This window comes from Pseudorca crassidens, chromosome 16 (genome assembly GCF_039906515.1).
Source record: "Pseudorca crassidens isolate mPseCra1 chromosome 16, mPseCra1.hap1, whole genome shotgun sequence".
NCBI lineage: Eukaryota > Metazoa > Chordata > Mammalia > Artiodactyla > Delphinidae > Pseudorca > Pseudorca crassidens.
The window spans coordinates 18,908,760-18,926,238 of record NC_090311.1 but is presented as its reverse complement, the minus strand read 5'-3'; the positions used below and the strand labels follow the sequence as shown (position 1 = coordinate 18,926,238).

The window sequence follows — 17,479 nt, the reverse complement described above, 5'->3', positions numbered from 1 at the left end:
CACCTGCATACAAAACCCGTGTGTGTGTACATGTGCGTGTATACCTGTCTGATGCTTGATTTATTGTTATATATTTTTCTCAATAAAGATACTGTACATTCTAGATTATAGCAGCCCAGGGTAAAAGTAGGGTCTTGATGATAGTGACAAATAAGAATTTCTGTCTCTACCTCATGTGTTCTGTGGAGACGCCAGCATCCCTTAAAGGGCTCATGAACACATCTGCTCGCCTCCTGGTAACCCAAGGCACCTGCCGTCTCTGACACTCTGGTTTTCCCATCTCAGGGATGCCAAGAGTGGCGGCTCTGCCTCCTGTCTTCTGGCTGCCCCTGCTGAGCCGTCTGTGCCCGGCTGACCAACACCAAGAGGCAGAGGATGATGTCTGCATCCAGGGGCTGCCTTCGGTAGCACCTGAGTCTGCCCAGGGTTCCAGCAGTTTTCATTTTAATGGCTCTGTAATTTTACCTTCCGTGGCCAAGATTCACGTGAATCTTTGGGGATTGGGCAGGGGGATGATTTGATGGGCGGCTGTATGGGAAGCCCCTTGCCATCCTGACACTGGTTTACTCTGTTTGGAGACGATGTGGGCAACTCTGCACCTCTTCTCCTTTCCTGGACTCCTTGTTCCTTCAGGCAAAGTCTTCTTGCCCTGATATGACTGAAGTCTAGGATGAACACAGTTTATCGGACACGCTGACCCACTGAGGACTCACATGATGGGTTTCCAAATGGGCTCCAAAGCCAGCTGGTTTGGTTCGTACCATTTATTAGCTGGGTGATCCCAGTCACATGGCTTCACCTCTTTGGGCCTTGTTACTCATCTGTAAAGTGGAGATAATAGTACTTACATCATAATATTGCTATAGAGATTCTCTGAGTTAATATAAATGAAATGGTTAAAAAAAGTGCTAGGTAGATGCTAAGCACCTAGGTCAAAAAACAACAACTGTTATTTTAACTTCAGGCTCATTCTCCTGTTTTTTAGATTTTGCTTGATTGGAAAGTTCTAATCGACATGGACTCCTCATGGACTTCAAAGGGTTGAAAGATGAAAACAGAGGGAAGCCACTCAAACAGTGCTGGTCATCACATCTACCCAGGTTCGGGGCTACATTTGAGGACCAGTGGCTTGGCTAGACCAACTTTCCTTCTTGCTTTCCTGTGTCCTTCCTTAAATATTTTTTGGACAGAACAGACTTGTTTCCTGTTCTCACTGAGCTCCAGTTCTTATAGAGAAGGAATAAAAGGAGAGAAAATAATTGGGAGAATGGGAGAGAAAAGAGATTCATAGGGTGGGCAGTGGTGTTGGGCATACAAGTTTTGGAGTCTGACAAAGACTGTCCTTGTCATCTCTAGTGTGACCTTAATTGCTTAGCTATTTAGAACCCAAGATCTTTACAAGGGGGTTACTCTCTACCTATCTTATGGGGTGGGGGTGAGGATTAAAGGAGAGAACTTATATGGTAGCTACTCAATAAATATTAATTTCTTACCTCCCTCCTGTCCTTACCCTAACAAGATAAAGCCAGGGTCATAAGTTGCCTGCCCATGACATAGACCTTGGAAGAATTCAGAAGCCTTCAAAAGATTATTTTAAAAGAGTTTATCTAGCAACACTCATTCCGTAATGATTTCCCTTAACAGATTTTTTTTTTTTTTTTTTTTTTTTTTTGTCTTTTAAAGCCGGGGGCTGGTCTGAAGCAGGTACAGGTGAAATCTGCCAACGGTAGCTGGATCCAAAGATGGCAGTTCCCTCACTTGGAAACTGACTTCTTCTGACTGCTGGTGTTGTGAAATGATGTTGGCAATTGACACATTTTGTCACTTTCCATCTGCTCCTTCCTCTCCCCACCTTCGTTGGTATTTTTGGAAGAATGGTTAAGTACATCAACCTTCAAAAAAAAAAAAGTAATTACTAAATCTTTCTTGTCATCAAGATGTAGTGGGGTTGTGTGTCATGCATAACTCTTGGCAGTGATAAATCTGGATTCTAGAAACAAGATGAATTTTTTCCTTGGCCCTTTTTTTCCTTTTAAAAAAGTTCAGCTTCTGCAGGAGCCTGATGGTTACCTTTCAGAGCTTGTCTTGATTTGATCGGTAGCAAAATGACTTTCCCATTTTGAACAGCTCTGCCGAGGTCCACCAAACCACACAGAGCTGGGTGGTGACTACAATGAACTTTGCCACTTACAAAAAATAGTTTTTTGGTTTATTAAACTTTTATGTCTGGAGTCTGAAATATGGAGCTTCAGCAATATGCTCACGTGAGCCTACTGGCTGGTTGGGCTGCTGGATGAATGAAATGGTGCTTAAGGGGGTTACTATGGAGAAGTAACTACCGCCATTTTTGAATAAGCTCACCCTGTGCGAGCAACTGGAGAAGTAATTTAGGTGCCTTATTTCCACTGAGACCCTCCAAAACCGCAGCTAGTATTTATCGAGCGTTTACTGTGCATCAAGTTGTGCTCAGTGATTTTATAGCGTCTCATTTGACCTTCATATCTTCCTAGGAAGTGTAATTACCTAGTGAGGATGCAAGGGAGAGTAACTTGACTCAGCTCTCTTCAATTTCCAAGCTAGTTTTATTGGATGATGAAACTGAAAAAGAAAAAAAGTCTTTGGGATAAATCTGGATAGCTTTAGGCCTGGCTGTATCCAGGTGCTCAAATGATATGATCAGACCTCTCTCTCCTCATACTGCTTTGCCTTCCTTTATATTGACTTTGTTCTCAGCAGAAACTCTCTATGAGAGTGGCTCTGGCTTATATCCTCCCAGCATAGAGGCCCAAGTAGAAAGAAAGTGCTTTTGCTTAGTGGCTCCAGCAGTCACTCTGAGTGTACTACATTTGGTTGCATGCTCCAAAGGTAGTCTTCAAACCTGAACCAGGGAGGTAGACTAGATTGAGTGGCCAGAGCTGGGTCATGTGCTTATACCGGGTCCTTTGAGGGGAGGAGTAAGGTCCACTCCATCCATAGCATATGAAGTGAGACTGGGAAGGGATGGTATTCCCAAAGAAAACTGGGGCCCTTTAATCCAAAGAAGACAAAATATCAGGCATCCACCACAGTTCTATTATTGGGCCCATTTCACAGACGAAGAGACTGAGGGTCAGAGAATTTGTGTAATTTAAGATCTCTCCACTGGGAAGTGCCAGAACTGGAATTTGAACCCTCAGTCTGTCTTCCTTCCATTATTTGGCCTATTTTGGGCCTGACCAAATATATTACAGTCCCTGACTCAGGAGCACCTCTTGCGTCTTTCCACGGGCTTGGCTTCCTACAGGTTAGTGGTGAGCAGTTAGAGCCAGTTGTCAAACAAGAAGTAATCCAGTTACGCAGGTGGAAGATTAGAAAAAAGCTCTGCTGTGTGCTGTGGATCTGATTCCTGTACATGACGAATCTGCCCCCAAAGAACCTTGGCAGAGCGGACAGGCACAGAGCGAGTTCCTTGGGAAGCAGGGAAGGTGCATGAACTTGCCACCCTAATATGTCACTAGGGAGCCTTCTGCTGGGCTCTGTTCTCGGGTGCATAGGAAACATGAGGCAGGTGGGCTGATTCTGCTGTCCTCGCGGTTGGGGTTGGCAACTCCCTGCAGTTGAACCAGGACCACTTGCTCCGGACACTGAGCGATCACTGGGAAGGAGATCTGTGGGCTCCCAGACCACCCTTCCACAACCTGCAGTGTTGTATCTGCAAGTGTTGGATGGGAACTTCTGGTTGCACAGGAGAGGATTCAGATGGGATATACACAGCGGTAGCATTATATTCCAGAGAGCACATGGTGAGAAGTGTATTCCGTCCCCTGTTCTCTATCAGTCCTTCTGGTCAGCATCTCCCCAAGACTTTGTCCTTGATGGAAGCACATCCCAGCACCAAATCACCACTCTCTCATTTTCTTTCTGACACTAGCAGGATGGGCCTCACGCTCAGCGCCTTTGGCAGGCAGTAGCATCCAGCTGGAATTCCATGGCACTGCTTTTGTTTTTATTGTATTTATCTTTATGGTTTCCTTCCATTATGGCAGGTGGCACTGGTTTTCTACTTACGATAGGCACATACATTTTGTGCACAAAGTACATTTCTTTTAGTAAAATAAGGTGAGTGGGTTGAAAGAAAACCTTCTTAATTAGATGTGTCATATGCGTCAGTCAGGGTTCAACCAAATAAACAGAGGCAGAAGGAAATATGTATGGCGATTTATTGCAAGGGGCTCACATAGGTGTGGGTCTGGCTAGGTGAGCTTGAAATCCATAGGTGGGTGGTCAGGGAGGGCAGGCTGGGCTGAACCTGCTTCCACAGGGGGAATTCCTTCTGCTTCTGGGAAACCTCGGCTCTCAAGGTGTCTGAACTAATTGAATCGATCCATCCAGATCATCTGGGATCATCTCCCTTACCTAAAGTCAACTGATTATGGACTTTAATCCTATCTACAGATGCTTTCACCTAGACTAGTGTTTGATTGAGTAACTGGGGCTGTTGCTTTGCCAGGTTAACACACAGGAGTTCCCACTAGATAGCGGCACAGGTGACACAGCTTAGCGGAGGTTGTGAAGGAGGTAAGTCAGTGATGGGCAGTTACTACCTGAACTAAGCAGGTGGGGCAAATGACTAGGATATTTAAGTCCTGATGAGGGAGCTGGGCGTTCAAGCCGGAAGTGAGGCTTTCTGGGCTTGGAGATGGTATTTTAGCCGTGTGGGTGCTGGCAGGAGCCTTGGGGAGTGGCGCAGGGAGAGCAGAGCACAGCAGCCTGCCTTTTGGACCACCTTCTCTTAGGCACATTTTCTATGGGACCAGCTCCTGTCTGCCTCTCTTTTCCTAATTTCGTCTGTTCAGCTTAAGAGAGGTAAGTTTGGTCTTTTATTTTTTTTAACATCTTTTCTGGAGTATAATTGCTTTACAATGGTGTGTTAGTTTCTGCTTTATAACAAAGTGAATCAGCCATATGCATACGTGTCCTCCCTCTTCCGTCTCCCTCCCACCCTCCCTATCCCACCCCTCTAGGTGGTCACACAGCACCCAGCTGATCCCCCTGAGCTATGCGGCTGCTTCCCACTAGCTCTCTATTTGACACTTGGTAGTGTATATATGTCCATGCCACTCTCTCACGTGGGTTTCTTCTCAGAAAAAGTCTGCAGGCCCGGTGTGGGGCTGCTGAGGGCCACCTGAGAGGCAGCGTCGGCTGGAGAGCTGCGCCGGAGCCTCCGCCTCTCTCCGGGGACCAGGCTGCGTCCCCAGGCCGGGCAGCGCACAGGGAGCCACCAGACAGCGGCTCCCAAGGGGACTCGCACCGCGACTCCCAGGCACCGAGGTCAGAGTCAGGGGGACAGCGCTCCGAGGTAGTCGGTCCTCTCTGGGCAGCTGTAGGCGTCCGATGGCCGGCCAGGCAGAGTCCACGTGACTCCGGGGGGCACGGGTAGGAGCGCGGCAGCCGCCAGGCCGCCGTCCCGCTCCTGAGGGTGGGGGATGAGCATCGTGTGCTCGGGCAGGAGCCGCGCGGCCCCTGTCGGGGAGATGCAGAGCGCCCTGCAGAGAAAGCCAGCCCTGCAGAGAAAGCCAGCCGGAGCTCTTCCCCGGAGCCTCCACTGCCTGCGCTCGCGGGTCCTCGTGCCCACCTACGCGTATAGCCTGCACCACGAGCTCCAGCTGGGGGTGGTGATGCGCAAGCGCTTCTGCGCCGGCCGGGAGGCCGCGGTCGTGGACTGCGTGGCCGGCTACGCTCTGTGCTTGGACGAGACCGCCAGGGACATGCAGGAAGAGTGCAAGAAGGGGCTGCTTGCGACTCAGGCCGAGAGCTCCACGGCCTCCTGCCCTGTCAGAGTGTTGGTGCCCAAAGAGAAGATTCCTGACCCTCAAAGCCTGAAGCTCTGGCTCAAAGTCAATGGCTAACTCAGGCAGGCGGGTGAAATATCCTTCATGATTTTTTTCCATCCTCCTATACCATCAGCTACGTTTCGAAGATAATGAACTTGAAGAAGGAGATATTATCTTGACCGGGACGCCAAAGGGAGTGGGACCTGTTAAAGAGAACAATGAGATCCAGGCTGGTATACAGGGGGTCGTCAGTATGATATTTAAGGTGGAAAGGCCAGAATATTGAGTCTATACAAAGCACCCTAAGTTCTTAACAGAAGTTTCAGGGGAAAAGGGAACAAGAGAAAAGCAAGAAAAGGTTATTTAATTAAATGTGATAATCCTTTAATAAGAAACCACTCTTTAAAAATGACTGGACTGCCATGCCTCAAGGAAAAACCTGATCTAGAAGAGCTGGGCCGGAAATGGAGATGAGAAACAGTGTCTTCTAGGAATCAACGAACCAAATGTTCAGAAGACTTACTTTCCTTTCCTAGAGCTGGACTGGATAAGACTTTTCACTGAGTCATTCTGGGACCAGGTGTTCAAGACTTAAAATCTGCAAAGAAAGCAGAAAAGCACGTTTCATCAGCATTTCCCAAATTTCCTTGATCATTAAAATCACCTGGAAGTATTTGTAAAATTAAAATTTCCAAATTACTGGCCCATCCCAGGCCCCATGTATTAGTTAATGGAATTAATCTCTAGCACTCCAGGTGATTCTTATCATGGAAATGTGGGAAAACACTACACCGTCAGTTAATTAAAAGTTTTATTTAATAAGTGAGCAATTAATGAGGACCTCACTCATTTGCTTAGGGGGTGAATTCTGGCCCATAGATTCTGGTTTCAGGATAATTTTGAAACTATTGTTTCCCAAATAAATACTCTGTCTTTTGTTTGCTCTGCACCCCACCCCCCAACAAAAAAGAAAAAAGTGCAAAAGGGTAGGACTCCAATCATATAACCAGGTGGTGACTGTGATTCTCATGAAGCCTCCCCTCATCACCAGGGACACCCCTTTACTAAACTCTTCACTGTCAGATGGACTTCATCTTTGAAGCCCCGAGGTGGTCCCATCCAGTGATAATGGTCATTGAATTGGAAATGTAATTACATGATTATTAATCATTTTTTTTCCCTCCAGATTGAAGAAAAACTGAAAAAGTCCATGGGGAACTTCTTCTTGTTGTGACAATTGGAAAAGGCTGTGGAACTTGCACTTAGATGAGAAGATTGATTCCAGGTGAGTTTCCTGGGGATGTGAGGGGAGGGGAGGGCAGTTGGTTTCATTTTTTAAAGACTGGAATTTTCTGTTTCCTTTGGAGGCCTTAATTAACTTTCTGGACCATGAGCCATGCCTTCATAGAACACAGAACTGATCAGATTTCCAGTGCTTGACCCACGGAGCAGTGATGGTAAGTGAACGTCTTTGCTAACATTCTGAGATTGATATTGTGACAAGTGAAGTGTGGCCTGGAAATCTTTTCCATCACTGAGAATGTACAGTGTTTGTCACGGTGATTGCCCTGGTCTAGCCCTCCTCCCAGAGCTTCAGAAGCAGGAGTTCCCCCTCTGGTGACCAGAGGAAGGACTGGATCACTTGGATCACTTTCTAATATGAGCCACAAAGAGATGGGTGGGTTTGGGTGCCTGTTTCATGTTTACCGGTATCTGAAAGGCAAATCATATTCTGGGGATCCCTAGGGGGAAATCGTCTTACTTAAGTCTGTTGAGATGAGAGGAAAAAGCATGTTGCAGCTTTCTTTTCCGTGGCCTAAAATCTTCAAGTTTGCAGATGACATCCAGCCAGGTAAATAGGTCTCATTTCAAGGGCCAACCTCACCTGAGTGGTAGGGGCTGCCTGAGGCCAGGGAGGATGCCAGGCCTTCCCTAGGCCCAAAGGGGAAAGTCCTGAGACTGTTGCTGATGTCTGTCATGGGTGGTGGGCATGGGGGTAAGAGTGGCCTGGGGACGAAGCCACAGAATGTAAAGATTAATGTTTAGTTTAATGTTTAGATTATGGTAGAATTTCTGTGCTTTTTTCCCCTCACTTAGATTGTAAACTAAGTGAGGCAGGGTTTGGGAGTCGCTCATTTATAGTGCAGGTGACTGCTTCTTTTGGACAGCCTCTTCTCTTGCCCTATGCATGCTTTAAACACGGAGCAACTCTCTCATGCCCACCTCCCTCCAGAAGCCCCTCTCTGACCCTGCCAAGGCTCTCCAAAGGCATCGGGGAGGGGATTTCACTGAACGTCTCGTCCAAGGACAAGGAGTCCCATTGCTCACTCTCCGTCTGCATCTCCTCCGGATTATTTTGGGACTTGGGCTTGGCTGCAGGGAGTGCTAGCTTGACTCACAGGGCTTAATCCCATGGGAGTTTATTTTTCTCTTATAACAAGGATTCTGGAGGTGGGCTTCCCACGGGCAGCAGCTCCACCTTGGTGGAGGTTTTCCTGGCTTCCTCTGTCTTCGAGCTCTGCCATCTCTAGCACATGGCTTTCATGCGCAGGCTTATCATGTCATGGTAGCGAGAGGACTGCTTCCCCTGCGGGCCTCAGGTCCATATTCTGGAGGAAGGAGGGGAAGAGAGGAGAGCATGTCACGTTGCCAGTTAGCTGGTCCCTTTTTATCAACATCCAGCAGGTTTCTGCTTCCATACTTCCATCTCTCCAGGCAGAATTGGGTCACATGGCCGCTTCCAGCTGCACGGGAGTCTAGGGTGTTTCTGGGTTTCAGCAGGAAGGGCAGAGCACACACTGGCAGGCAACCAGCCAGGATAGGCACAGCCTCCCAGCCACCTCCTCATCTTGCCTCTGTGGCCTGAAGACATTCCCCACGCCTCCAGCCATGTTGATTCCAGACTCCCCTTCCCACCCCAAATATCCCCCCACTCTGGGGGGTCATGGAGGTGCCCTGCTCGGATCTCCTTGCTGGGGCACAGCTGCTGCACAGCCTCAGCTGCCTGCCTTTCGATTCCCCGCCATGTTCATGGTGAGACCACATTTCCCCTGTGTCCACCCGGCCCCTGACTGAGTGCAGCAGGGTCACTAGAGTTGGCCATTCCTCCTCAGCGTGGGACTCTTCTAACAGACAGCCTTTTCTCAGAGCCTTTCCATCAGCCTGGCCAAGGCTTTCCGGGAGCTGCCCTGAAGTCTAATTTTCCTTCCCCCCACCCCCTCCCTCCCCCCCACACCGCCTCCTCTCCTGGGGGTTAGGCCCGCATCATGGTCTGAAGGCTCTTCTCTCCCCTCCTGCTTCCTCCCCTTTTATCCTTTACAGGCATTTCCCCTAAATAAACCTCTGCTCATCTAACGCTGTCTTGTTGTCTGCTTCTCGGAAGGCTGACACTGACTTGCCTCCCTTCCCACGTCTTCAGAGCCTTTCCCTTATGTGGAGAAATTTCACTTGCTGGGATCTCCAGTTTGCAGTGAGAGCCACATAGTTTTCCTTGTAACCTCTTCATTACCCCTTGACTTCTAAAGAAGGTAGTGCCCGAGGTAGATTCTTCGTTTGAATTCTTTTAGGAATATTTCCCTTGCCACAAAATGAATCAGTCACGCTTATTGAGAGTTTGTTATGCGCCAGGTCTTGTTTTAAGTGCTGGGGGAGACTAAGATTTATCAGTCTGGGTCCCTGCCCTGCTGGCGTTCACAGGCTAGTGGATTTAGGGAAGAGCCTTGCTTTTTCATTGGAAGGGGGTGTGCCCTGTCCACCTGCAGTCTCTCTAAACCCTGGGGTCCTATCCAGCATTTCTACCTCGAGCCTCTCTGCCACTTTCCTGGCAAATTACAGAAGAAGCAAAGCAGCTGTTGCCCCTGCAACCAGCACATCAAAAGTCCAGGTAACACGGGCTTGGTGTAACCATGGCAACCTTAATGGGGCACAATGACCCAGCATAAATCCAGCCCCAAGCTCACTGTAAAATGTGAGGGAGCTCTGTCTCTGCTCCAGAGCGTTTGGAGGAAAGGTGCCTTGCTCTCCGTGCATGCCCAGTAGGTTTCCCTAATACAACAGGAGTATCAGGTGATGCTACCCTCAGAGTGCAGAAGAGCAGGAAGCCCTGTTGTTAGTGCAGGATGGTTTTCCGTGGCCTGTGAACTGGGTTGATAGATTCATCTGGCCATTTATTTACATGCTCTGGATCTGCCTTGGGCTTGCTAAATGAAGCCAGATGGGCGCTCTAGCCGTGGAAGGAACAAGGGACGTCTTATATGCAAATATGCATGTACAAGTGCGCACAGTGCCATGCATGTGGATGAGTCAGAACTGCCCTGTGAGTAATTCCTTACATCTGTCTGTTGTCTCTTTTCACCTTGCATGGCTGGGAATGGCTCCATCGCTATGCCTACTGACGCCAGTGATACATTTTCTGCTCCCTTTGCTGAAACCTGCCTTCTTCATAGCCTCCAGGTTTTGCCCCAGGTGTCATGTGCTCAGAGTGGCCCTCCCTGGCTATTGTAGCAAGCCCCCAGCCCCCAGTGACCCTCTCTTCCATCACTCTGTCTCCCCCATAGTCCTTAACCTTTTCTGCATCTAACCTTTCTCATTTGTGTGCTTTTTTTAATAGATCTTCATTGGAGTATAATTGCTTCACAAGACTGTGTTAGTTTCTGTTGTACAACAAAGTGCATCAGCCATATGCATACATATGTCCCCATATCCCCTCCCTCTTGAGCCTCCCTCCCACCCTCCCTATCTCACACATCTAGGTCATTGCAAAGCCCCGAGCCGATCTCCCTGTGCTATGCTGCTGCTTCCCACTAGCTAACTATTTTATATTCGGTAGTGTATATATGTCGATGCTACTATCACTTTGCCCTAGTTTCCCCCTCCCTCGCCTTGTCCTCAAGTCCATTCTCTATGTCTTTATTCTTGCCCTGCCACTAGGTCCATCAGTACCTTTTTTTTTTTAAATTCAATATATATGTGTTAGCATACAGTATTTGTTTTTCTCTTTGAAAAAGGAACCCTCCTGCACTGTTGGTGGGAATGTAAATTGATACAACCACTATGGAGAACAGTATGGAGGTTCCTTAAAAAACTAAAAATAGAGCTGGTTTATTTTTGTTCTCTATCCGCACTTGCATGTCACTTGCATATCTATCGTGTTTTATCTCCTGAGCATCTAGCAAAGGGCCTGGCACAAAGTAGGTGCTCAATAAATACCCATTGAATGACCAATTGAATACTTCTTCCAGGCCCTTGGTGTCCAATAGTGGTAGCAGTATTTGGAATCCATAACCAGGGCAGTACAGGGAAGACCCCAATCTTGAAGGACTTTTTCCCTCCTTTTTCTGGAAGCTCCCCCTCTTGCCCCTCCAAGTGCCATGACCTTTAGATGTAGTTTGGCTGTAGACAGGCTGTCAGTTCTCACCTGTTGGAGAGAGAGCAGGGGAATCAGTGATTGAGGGGAAGTGGGGGGAGGGCAATGGAAAGGGGGTGGCTCCACTCTCCATCTTTTGGTGTTTATGCATATTTCCGAATCTTTATCCTATTATTAAAAAGGGCTCTGGGCTAAGTACAGCAAGCTGGGAGGTCTCAAGTAGAACCAGACAGATGTCTCTGTTTAACTCATAAGCTGATTACATCCTGCTGTGTCTCAAAAAATCAAATGAAAAATAAAAACTCCTCAACCCCTGCCTCTTCACACTTCATTTGACAAGACACGAGTCACGCTCCTTTGGTAATAGCCGTACCAAAGGAAAGGCTGGAAAGGCTTACTTCTACTGTTACTCTGCTGCGTGTTGACTTCCTTCCACAGTTGCAGTCCTGACAGGGGATCATCAAGGTTATCGAATGTTTGAATGGCTTTGGGCTGGAAGATAATTTATAAATGGGATTGACACCCTTCTGTTTAGCATGATGCTGGTGATACGACACTGTGACCAGGGCCTGGGTTAAATGCCCTATGGCAGATGTTTTGGAGAGAAGACAATGGGATTGTCTCACATTCCTTTGACAAGTGACTGCAGTCGTAGAATGACATTTGTACCAGTCCCAGTGACGCTGCATGTTGGTTGAGCCTGACCCTTGCCTTCTCCCTGATTAGAGAGGCCAGCATGCAGGCAATCTACCTGGAGAGCTGGGAAGTCCATTCCATCAGGATGGATGGGGAGGGGCTGGCAGCCTCTTTAGCAGCACCTCTGCCAGCCTGCTCTTGCCCTCTGCCACCCCTCCACCTGCATCCGGTTGTTATGGCTGGATGGTAATGGCTTGGTCCCTTGGCGAGGACTGCTCCCTCCTTTGGGTTGAGCTCTCCGGCTCTTGAGAGTTCCAAAGGCTTTACTCTGCCACTCACTCCCCTGTGCTTGTGGTCCTGGAGCAGACAGGCTTGATTGGTCCTTGCTGAGGCTGATGTGATGAACTCTCAGCCTCTGTCCCCAATCATGTCATTTTCTAGGTGCTTTGGAGTTATTGAATGGTTTCTTTTTCTGGCTTTACTTGTCCCTTCAGCTATGATCTTCACTTTCCTCCTCTTCTGGCAGCCAAAGGCTTTTGATGTCAAGCCTACTTTCCCGAAATCTGATGAAAGGCACAGAAGCTGAACTGTCACCCAGTGTCAGGGATCAGGTGTTGCTTGCTCCCCCAGTGACTCTTCCTGTTCTTCCAGCAAACAATTTTGGAACTGCTTAATTGCTCAGAGCCCATCTGAATTCTCCTGGTGTGAACAGGGCTGTATTCTTGATCACATTAAGACATTTAAAATGGACTTCAGGGATTTCCCCGTGAGCACCTACTTTGTCTCATTGCCAGGGGCAAGGGTCTCCTTGGCTCTCCATTGAAGGGTGAGATTAATTTTCTCTGCAACGTCTTTAAGTCTCAGGGGTGGTGAAATTGTGATGGTTGGCTCTGTACTGGGAAACCTTGAGAAGACTCGTGGGCTTGAAGTATAGAGGTAAGACCAAAGAGGGGAGAGAAGCCATTGGCATGTGAGATTGACAGTTGATGAGCTGCGTCCACACACTTGTCCTTGGGAACATAATTCTTATGGTTCTGATGTTTCCTGACAACAAAGTAGGACAAAGTGAATCAAGTGTGTGGTGTCAGGTATTGGACATTGGAGTTAGGTGAAGGCAGAGAAAATCTGTGCGAGATCTCTGAGGTTGGATTTGTGTGGCGGGCATCATTCAGTTTAGCTTCAAGACAATGGTGTTTTTAGGAAGAAAAAGGAAGAACTATAGCCTAAACGTGTCCAGTGTACCAACAAATATTCTGATGCTTAATTTAAAAAAATACTTTTTATTAATTGAGCTCCTACTGTTTCTTAAAGAACTTTGCATGTATTATCTCCAATCATTACAAAAGCCATTCAGGCTGGTGGAATTATCTCCACCTTACAGGTAAGACCCAACACATTGAACAGGTCCAAGGGGACGTCTTGATGCCCAGCCTTGCCCATCTGAGCAAAAGGCACTGCTCTCCCCTTGTAGAAGCTGCAAAATTGGCTGTTGTCCCAAATTTCCTCCCCCTTACCCTGACCTTCAGTCTGTGAGTGTGTGTCAATTCCACCTCATCCCTGGGACTTCTACATTTCTCTGTTTCCACTTTTACTAGCCTCATCCACATCTGCATGGTCTTCTGAGTTTGTCTCTTGCCCCTCCAAATGTCTTCTCCACTCAGCATCAGAGCAGTCTTTACAAAACACAAACCACCCATGGTACTCGACTGCTTAAGATTCTTCAAGGACTCGCCATTCCCAGCCCGCCCCTTCTGCCCCATCCTATCTGGTTTCCTTCTCACCCACCTCCCATTACACCCCCCTTCCACTCTGAAGCATGCCCCCATGTAGTCTTCCTGCGTTGGTTTCCCCTGCCTCAAGCACTCTGCATCCTCCTTCTCCCAGGTCAGTGCCTCTTCTTCTTTAGGTCCTGTCAGAAGCCTCCTTGGGCTCCCTTGTTATTCTCCATCAGTGGATTCATTTTAATTTCCTCACGTTCAGAATGGGGCTGTGAAATCTGCATTTTGACTAGCTCCCTCGACCCTATGATTCTAATGCAGGCGGTCCATTACTTCCATGGAAAACGTAAGGGCAGTTTTCTTACATGCTGCTACAGCTCAAGACAATTTTTTGAGAAATGCAAGCAGAAAAGGAGTCCTCTTTGGGCAGTGCCTGTAGAAAAGCCAAATGAGATAAGAGACTTTCTATGTCCTTGATAATATGTAGGAGGTATTATGAAAACCAAAACATTATGTTACTATGCTTGACCTTCCAGTTAGGCACCAGGCTTGACCCCAAATGTTTTTTAGACACTTCCCCAAGGCCTCATTCTTTGAACCTCAACAGGTAAAAGTAGCCATGTACTACTTTTAGGTTATGTACGTAAAGATAGTTGCAAAGGTGGTTTGGATAGCAGCTGTATATTAGGAGTGTTCGATCTCTCAGGGTGACAGCTGTGGCGGGGTTGCTGGTTGTGGAATGGATGTGTTTGGATGTTTGTCATGTGGTCTCATTACCCTCGGCAGCCCTGAGCCCAGGTAACATTGGACTGGTGTGAACCCTGCTGCACAGACTTTCCAATCTGGCAGCTGTTTGGACATTTCTCATTTTCAGTTGACAGATTCGATGCTGTCCCACAGCAATGAATTCTAGAACTACACTGATGCCACCAAAGATCTGGAAAATTTTTAGTGTCCCCAAAGGACCTGTGCGGTTTTTGGAAGAGGGGAAAAAAAGGGTTATTAAAAGAAGATTATCACACAAAAAGTGCAGTAGACATGAGGGATTTCTTCAGTTCTTTGTTTATTCCTGTTATTTGGAATCCAGGGAGATGGTGGTTTGCCATAGTGAGTTGAGTTTTCTGAACATGGTCTTGATTTTTAATTGATGCCTTTCCTTCAAAGGGTTCCATTTTTGTCAAGTTTTAAGTGTAAGCCTAAGCTTGGATTTTTGTGGATTTCCTTATTAAAGTAATGAGGAAGAAATAAAATATATTGATATTTATATGTACACAAATGCACATACTTCTTCAAAAACAACTTTCCTTCAAGTCATCTATTCCTATTCCATCTATTTCCTTCAAAACATCTTCAAGTCAAACTATTTTTCCTGTATTCCAAACATAAAGGAGAAATTTGTTCAAAACAGAACCAACTGTCCTTCTCACTGATTCTCCCTCTTTATTTCCCATCTGTCCTCCCAAGGACCTTTACTGAGTGTTTTTCTTTGCGTCTATCTTGTTCACAGTTGCATACATAGAAAGTAGGATATCATCTGGTATAGTCTCTGCCCTCACTGAGTTTACAGTTTGGGAATTGGGATGAGGGAGGGGGAGATAGGCATTTAATAAATTATTTAAGAAATGATTACGTTTTCATAAATACTATGAAAAAATACAAGATGCTGTGAGAGCTCTTTACAGAGGGTCAGGAAAGCTTCCCTGAGAAGGTGCCATTTAAGCTGAGACCTGAGGGACGATGAGGGGTTGGCTGAGTGACCCCGAATAGGGCCCCAGCATTCCATGCAGATATCAACAAGCAGCATGTGCAAAGGCTCTGGGGCAGGAAGCACAGAGCATTTGAGCAAACAAAAGAAGGCCAATATGTTAGGGGAGACATTTGCAGGGGTCAGACCTATGCAGGCCTCTGTAAGCCAAAGCCAAATCTGTGTACTTAATTCTAAAAGCAGTAGGAAGCCATGGGAACGTTTATGCAATGGTTTGTGTTCTTAAAAGCACGTTCTAATGTTGAAGCTAATTGAAGAGAGTCAAGAGTGAGGAGTGGGAAGACTGGCCAGGAGGCCATTATAGCTGAGTCATGAAATCATGGTGGTTTGAAAGGGTAGTGAGGTGGGAGAGTAAAGAATATATTGGAGAAATGTCCAGCAGGTAAAATTCATGACTGAGGGAGAAGGAGGTGTCAGAATGACTCCAGCATTTCTTCTTTGAACGTACAGAAATGCCATTTTCTATGATGGGGAACCTGGAGACGGTTGGAGGTGGGGAAGAAGGCCAGTTTGGTTCTGCGCTTGTGGAGCTGAAGCTGCTTTGTCACCCCGGTGGAGCTGTCGAGAAGGCAGGTGATGTGTGAGACTGTGCTTGGAACACAGATCTGTCCCAGAAAGATGCATTTTGGAAATTTCACCATTTGCTAGAACAAGTTTTTCTTGACTCTGAATGTCCCTTACCTAAAGAACATTACCACTTCAGCTGCAATGCAGGATTCACAAAAGTGCCAAACACTTGTTCCACCAGCTTGGACTTTGAATAATAGGTGTCTGAAACCCCTTCAAAGTGGACGAGAGAGAGAGAGAGAGAGAGAGGGTGAAAGAGACCCTGACACATACAATTAACCATCACCATCGGACACTAGAGTCTACAGAGCTGGGGCAGCAGGCAGTGGTCACGAGGCACCGTGGTACCAGGGCTTGTCATGAGCTAGGGAGAGGATGAAGACAGCCCATCTGAAGTCTCATCTAGAGAATGATCCACAGGTTTCAAAAGTCAATGGAGAGCCAGGTAAGCAAGCTCCACGGAAAGAGAAGAATGATACCAGAGATGAGCAGGGAAAAGCCCTGAGTCAAGTATTCAGAGAGGCTGGTAGGGCAAATTAATAGTCAAGTATTCAGAGAGGCTGGTAGGGCAAATTAATAGCCTGTGAAATGCCCAGGATACGGGTCATAAATACATGATGCTGGGAGGGTAGCAGGTCCATGCCTCCTAAAAACTCTCCCGGGAGGAAAAAATTTTAACTGTTGCAACTCTAATAGATTTTCAAAATGATCTGAAACCGCTACATAAATTGTGAAATGTAGTGCCTAGTTCTATTTGTATTGCCACAGTGTAAAAAGCATACTCCTCCCAGCCATCAAAATAGCAAAGCAAAGGAGAAAAGGAAGGGTTTTGTTTGGACATTGGAAAGGGTCTTTCACTGGCTGACTCTATCCTTTTACTCTCTCTCTCCCCTCCCCACCCCCCTGATCCTTCTCCCTACATAAGCCCCTCCCCCAACCTCCCTCTTCACTCCTTCTGCCATGTGAGTTAACATTTCTGGGAGATTCTGGAATAATTAGGTGGAGTCATAAGAGACAGAAATAGCTGTGTTGTGGTGCAAAGTGAGAAATCACGGTTAAAGACCGTGACGTGTGTGATGGTGGAGGGCACTGTTAGTCTCGGTACATACTGAGGCAGGCTTCTGCTTCCCCTGCCTCTCCCCCAAGAACTTCTTATTTGTTTATTTAGAGAAGGTGGGTGCCTGGGTGAGAGAAGGTGAGTGTACTTCACTGTAAAGCGTGTTCATATTGACTCGGTGCATAAATTCATTTTTCTTTCTTTTTTTCAGTTACAAAATTATGAGACCCCGGTTAGATTCTCAAAGCTGTGTTTTCCTGGCCATGTTGTCTTGGGTGAGTCACTTAGTCTTCCTGATTCTCGGTTTACTGAAAATCTGAGATGACAGTGGTAATCCCTGTCCTACCTTCATGACAACTTTTAAAAATTGAGGATTAAATGAAATGACACATGTAAATTCTTTATAAAGTAATTAGTTATTGTTATTCCCCTTGACATGAATTTGAATTCAGTTGCATATACAATAGAACTATAGAAATATGGGTTAAAAAAACGTAAGAAAGCAATGCAATGAACACTAAGGAGGGCAACTGCATATAGCAGAATCTGAGGCCAAAG

The 17,479-nt window shown here is 46.8% G+C and overlaps 1 protein-coding gene and 1 long non-coding RNA gene across 3 annotated transcripts in view; both read left to right on the top strand.

The window, feature by feature from the left end:
• Positions 1-4,728: 4,728 nt before the first annotated feature.
• LOC137208405 (uncharacterized) overlaps positions 4,729-17,479 on the top strand; it is a 97,299-nt gene continuing 84,548 nt past the window's right edge. The window contains exons 1-5 of one of the 2 annotated variants that reach the window (XR_010935620.1): positions 4,729-4,845; positions 7,000-7,098; positions 7,181-7,270; positions 15,748-16,309; positions 17,133-17,196. This is a non-coding gene — a long non-coding RNA (uncharacterized lncRNA). Of the gene's footprint in view, positions 4,846-5,181; positions 5,311-6,999; positions 7,099-7,180; positions 7,271-15,747; positions 16,310-17,132; positions 17,197-17,479 lie in introns of those variants that run through there. The other variant, XR_010935619.1, reaches the window with a different exon arrangement.
• On the top strand, positions 5,466-5,976 carry LOC137208404 (oxaloacetate tautomerase FAHD1, mitochondrial-like). The gene has a single exon (XM_067708868.1). It carries the CDS (start codon positions 5,466-5,468, stop codon positions 5,886-5,888), a length of 423 nt encoding a protein of 140 aa, XP_067564969.1. The 3' UTR covers positions 5,889-5,976.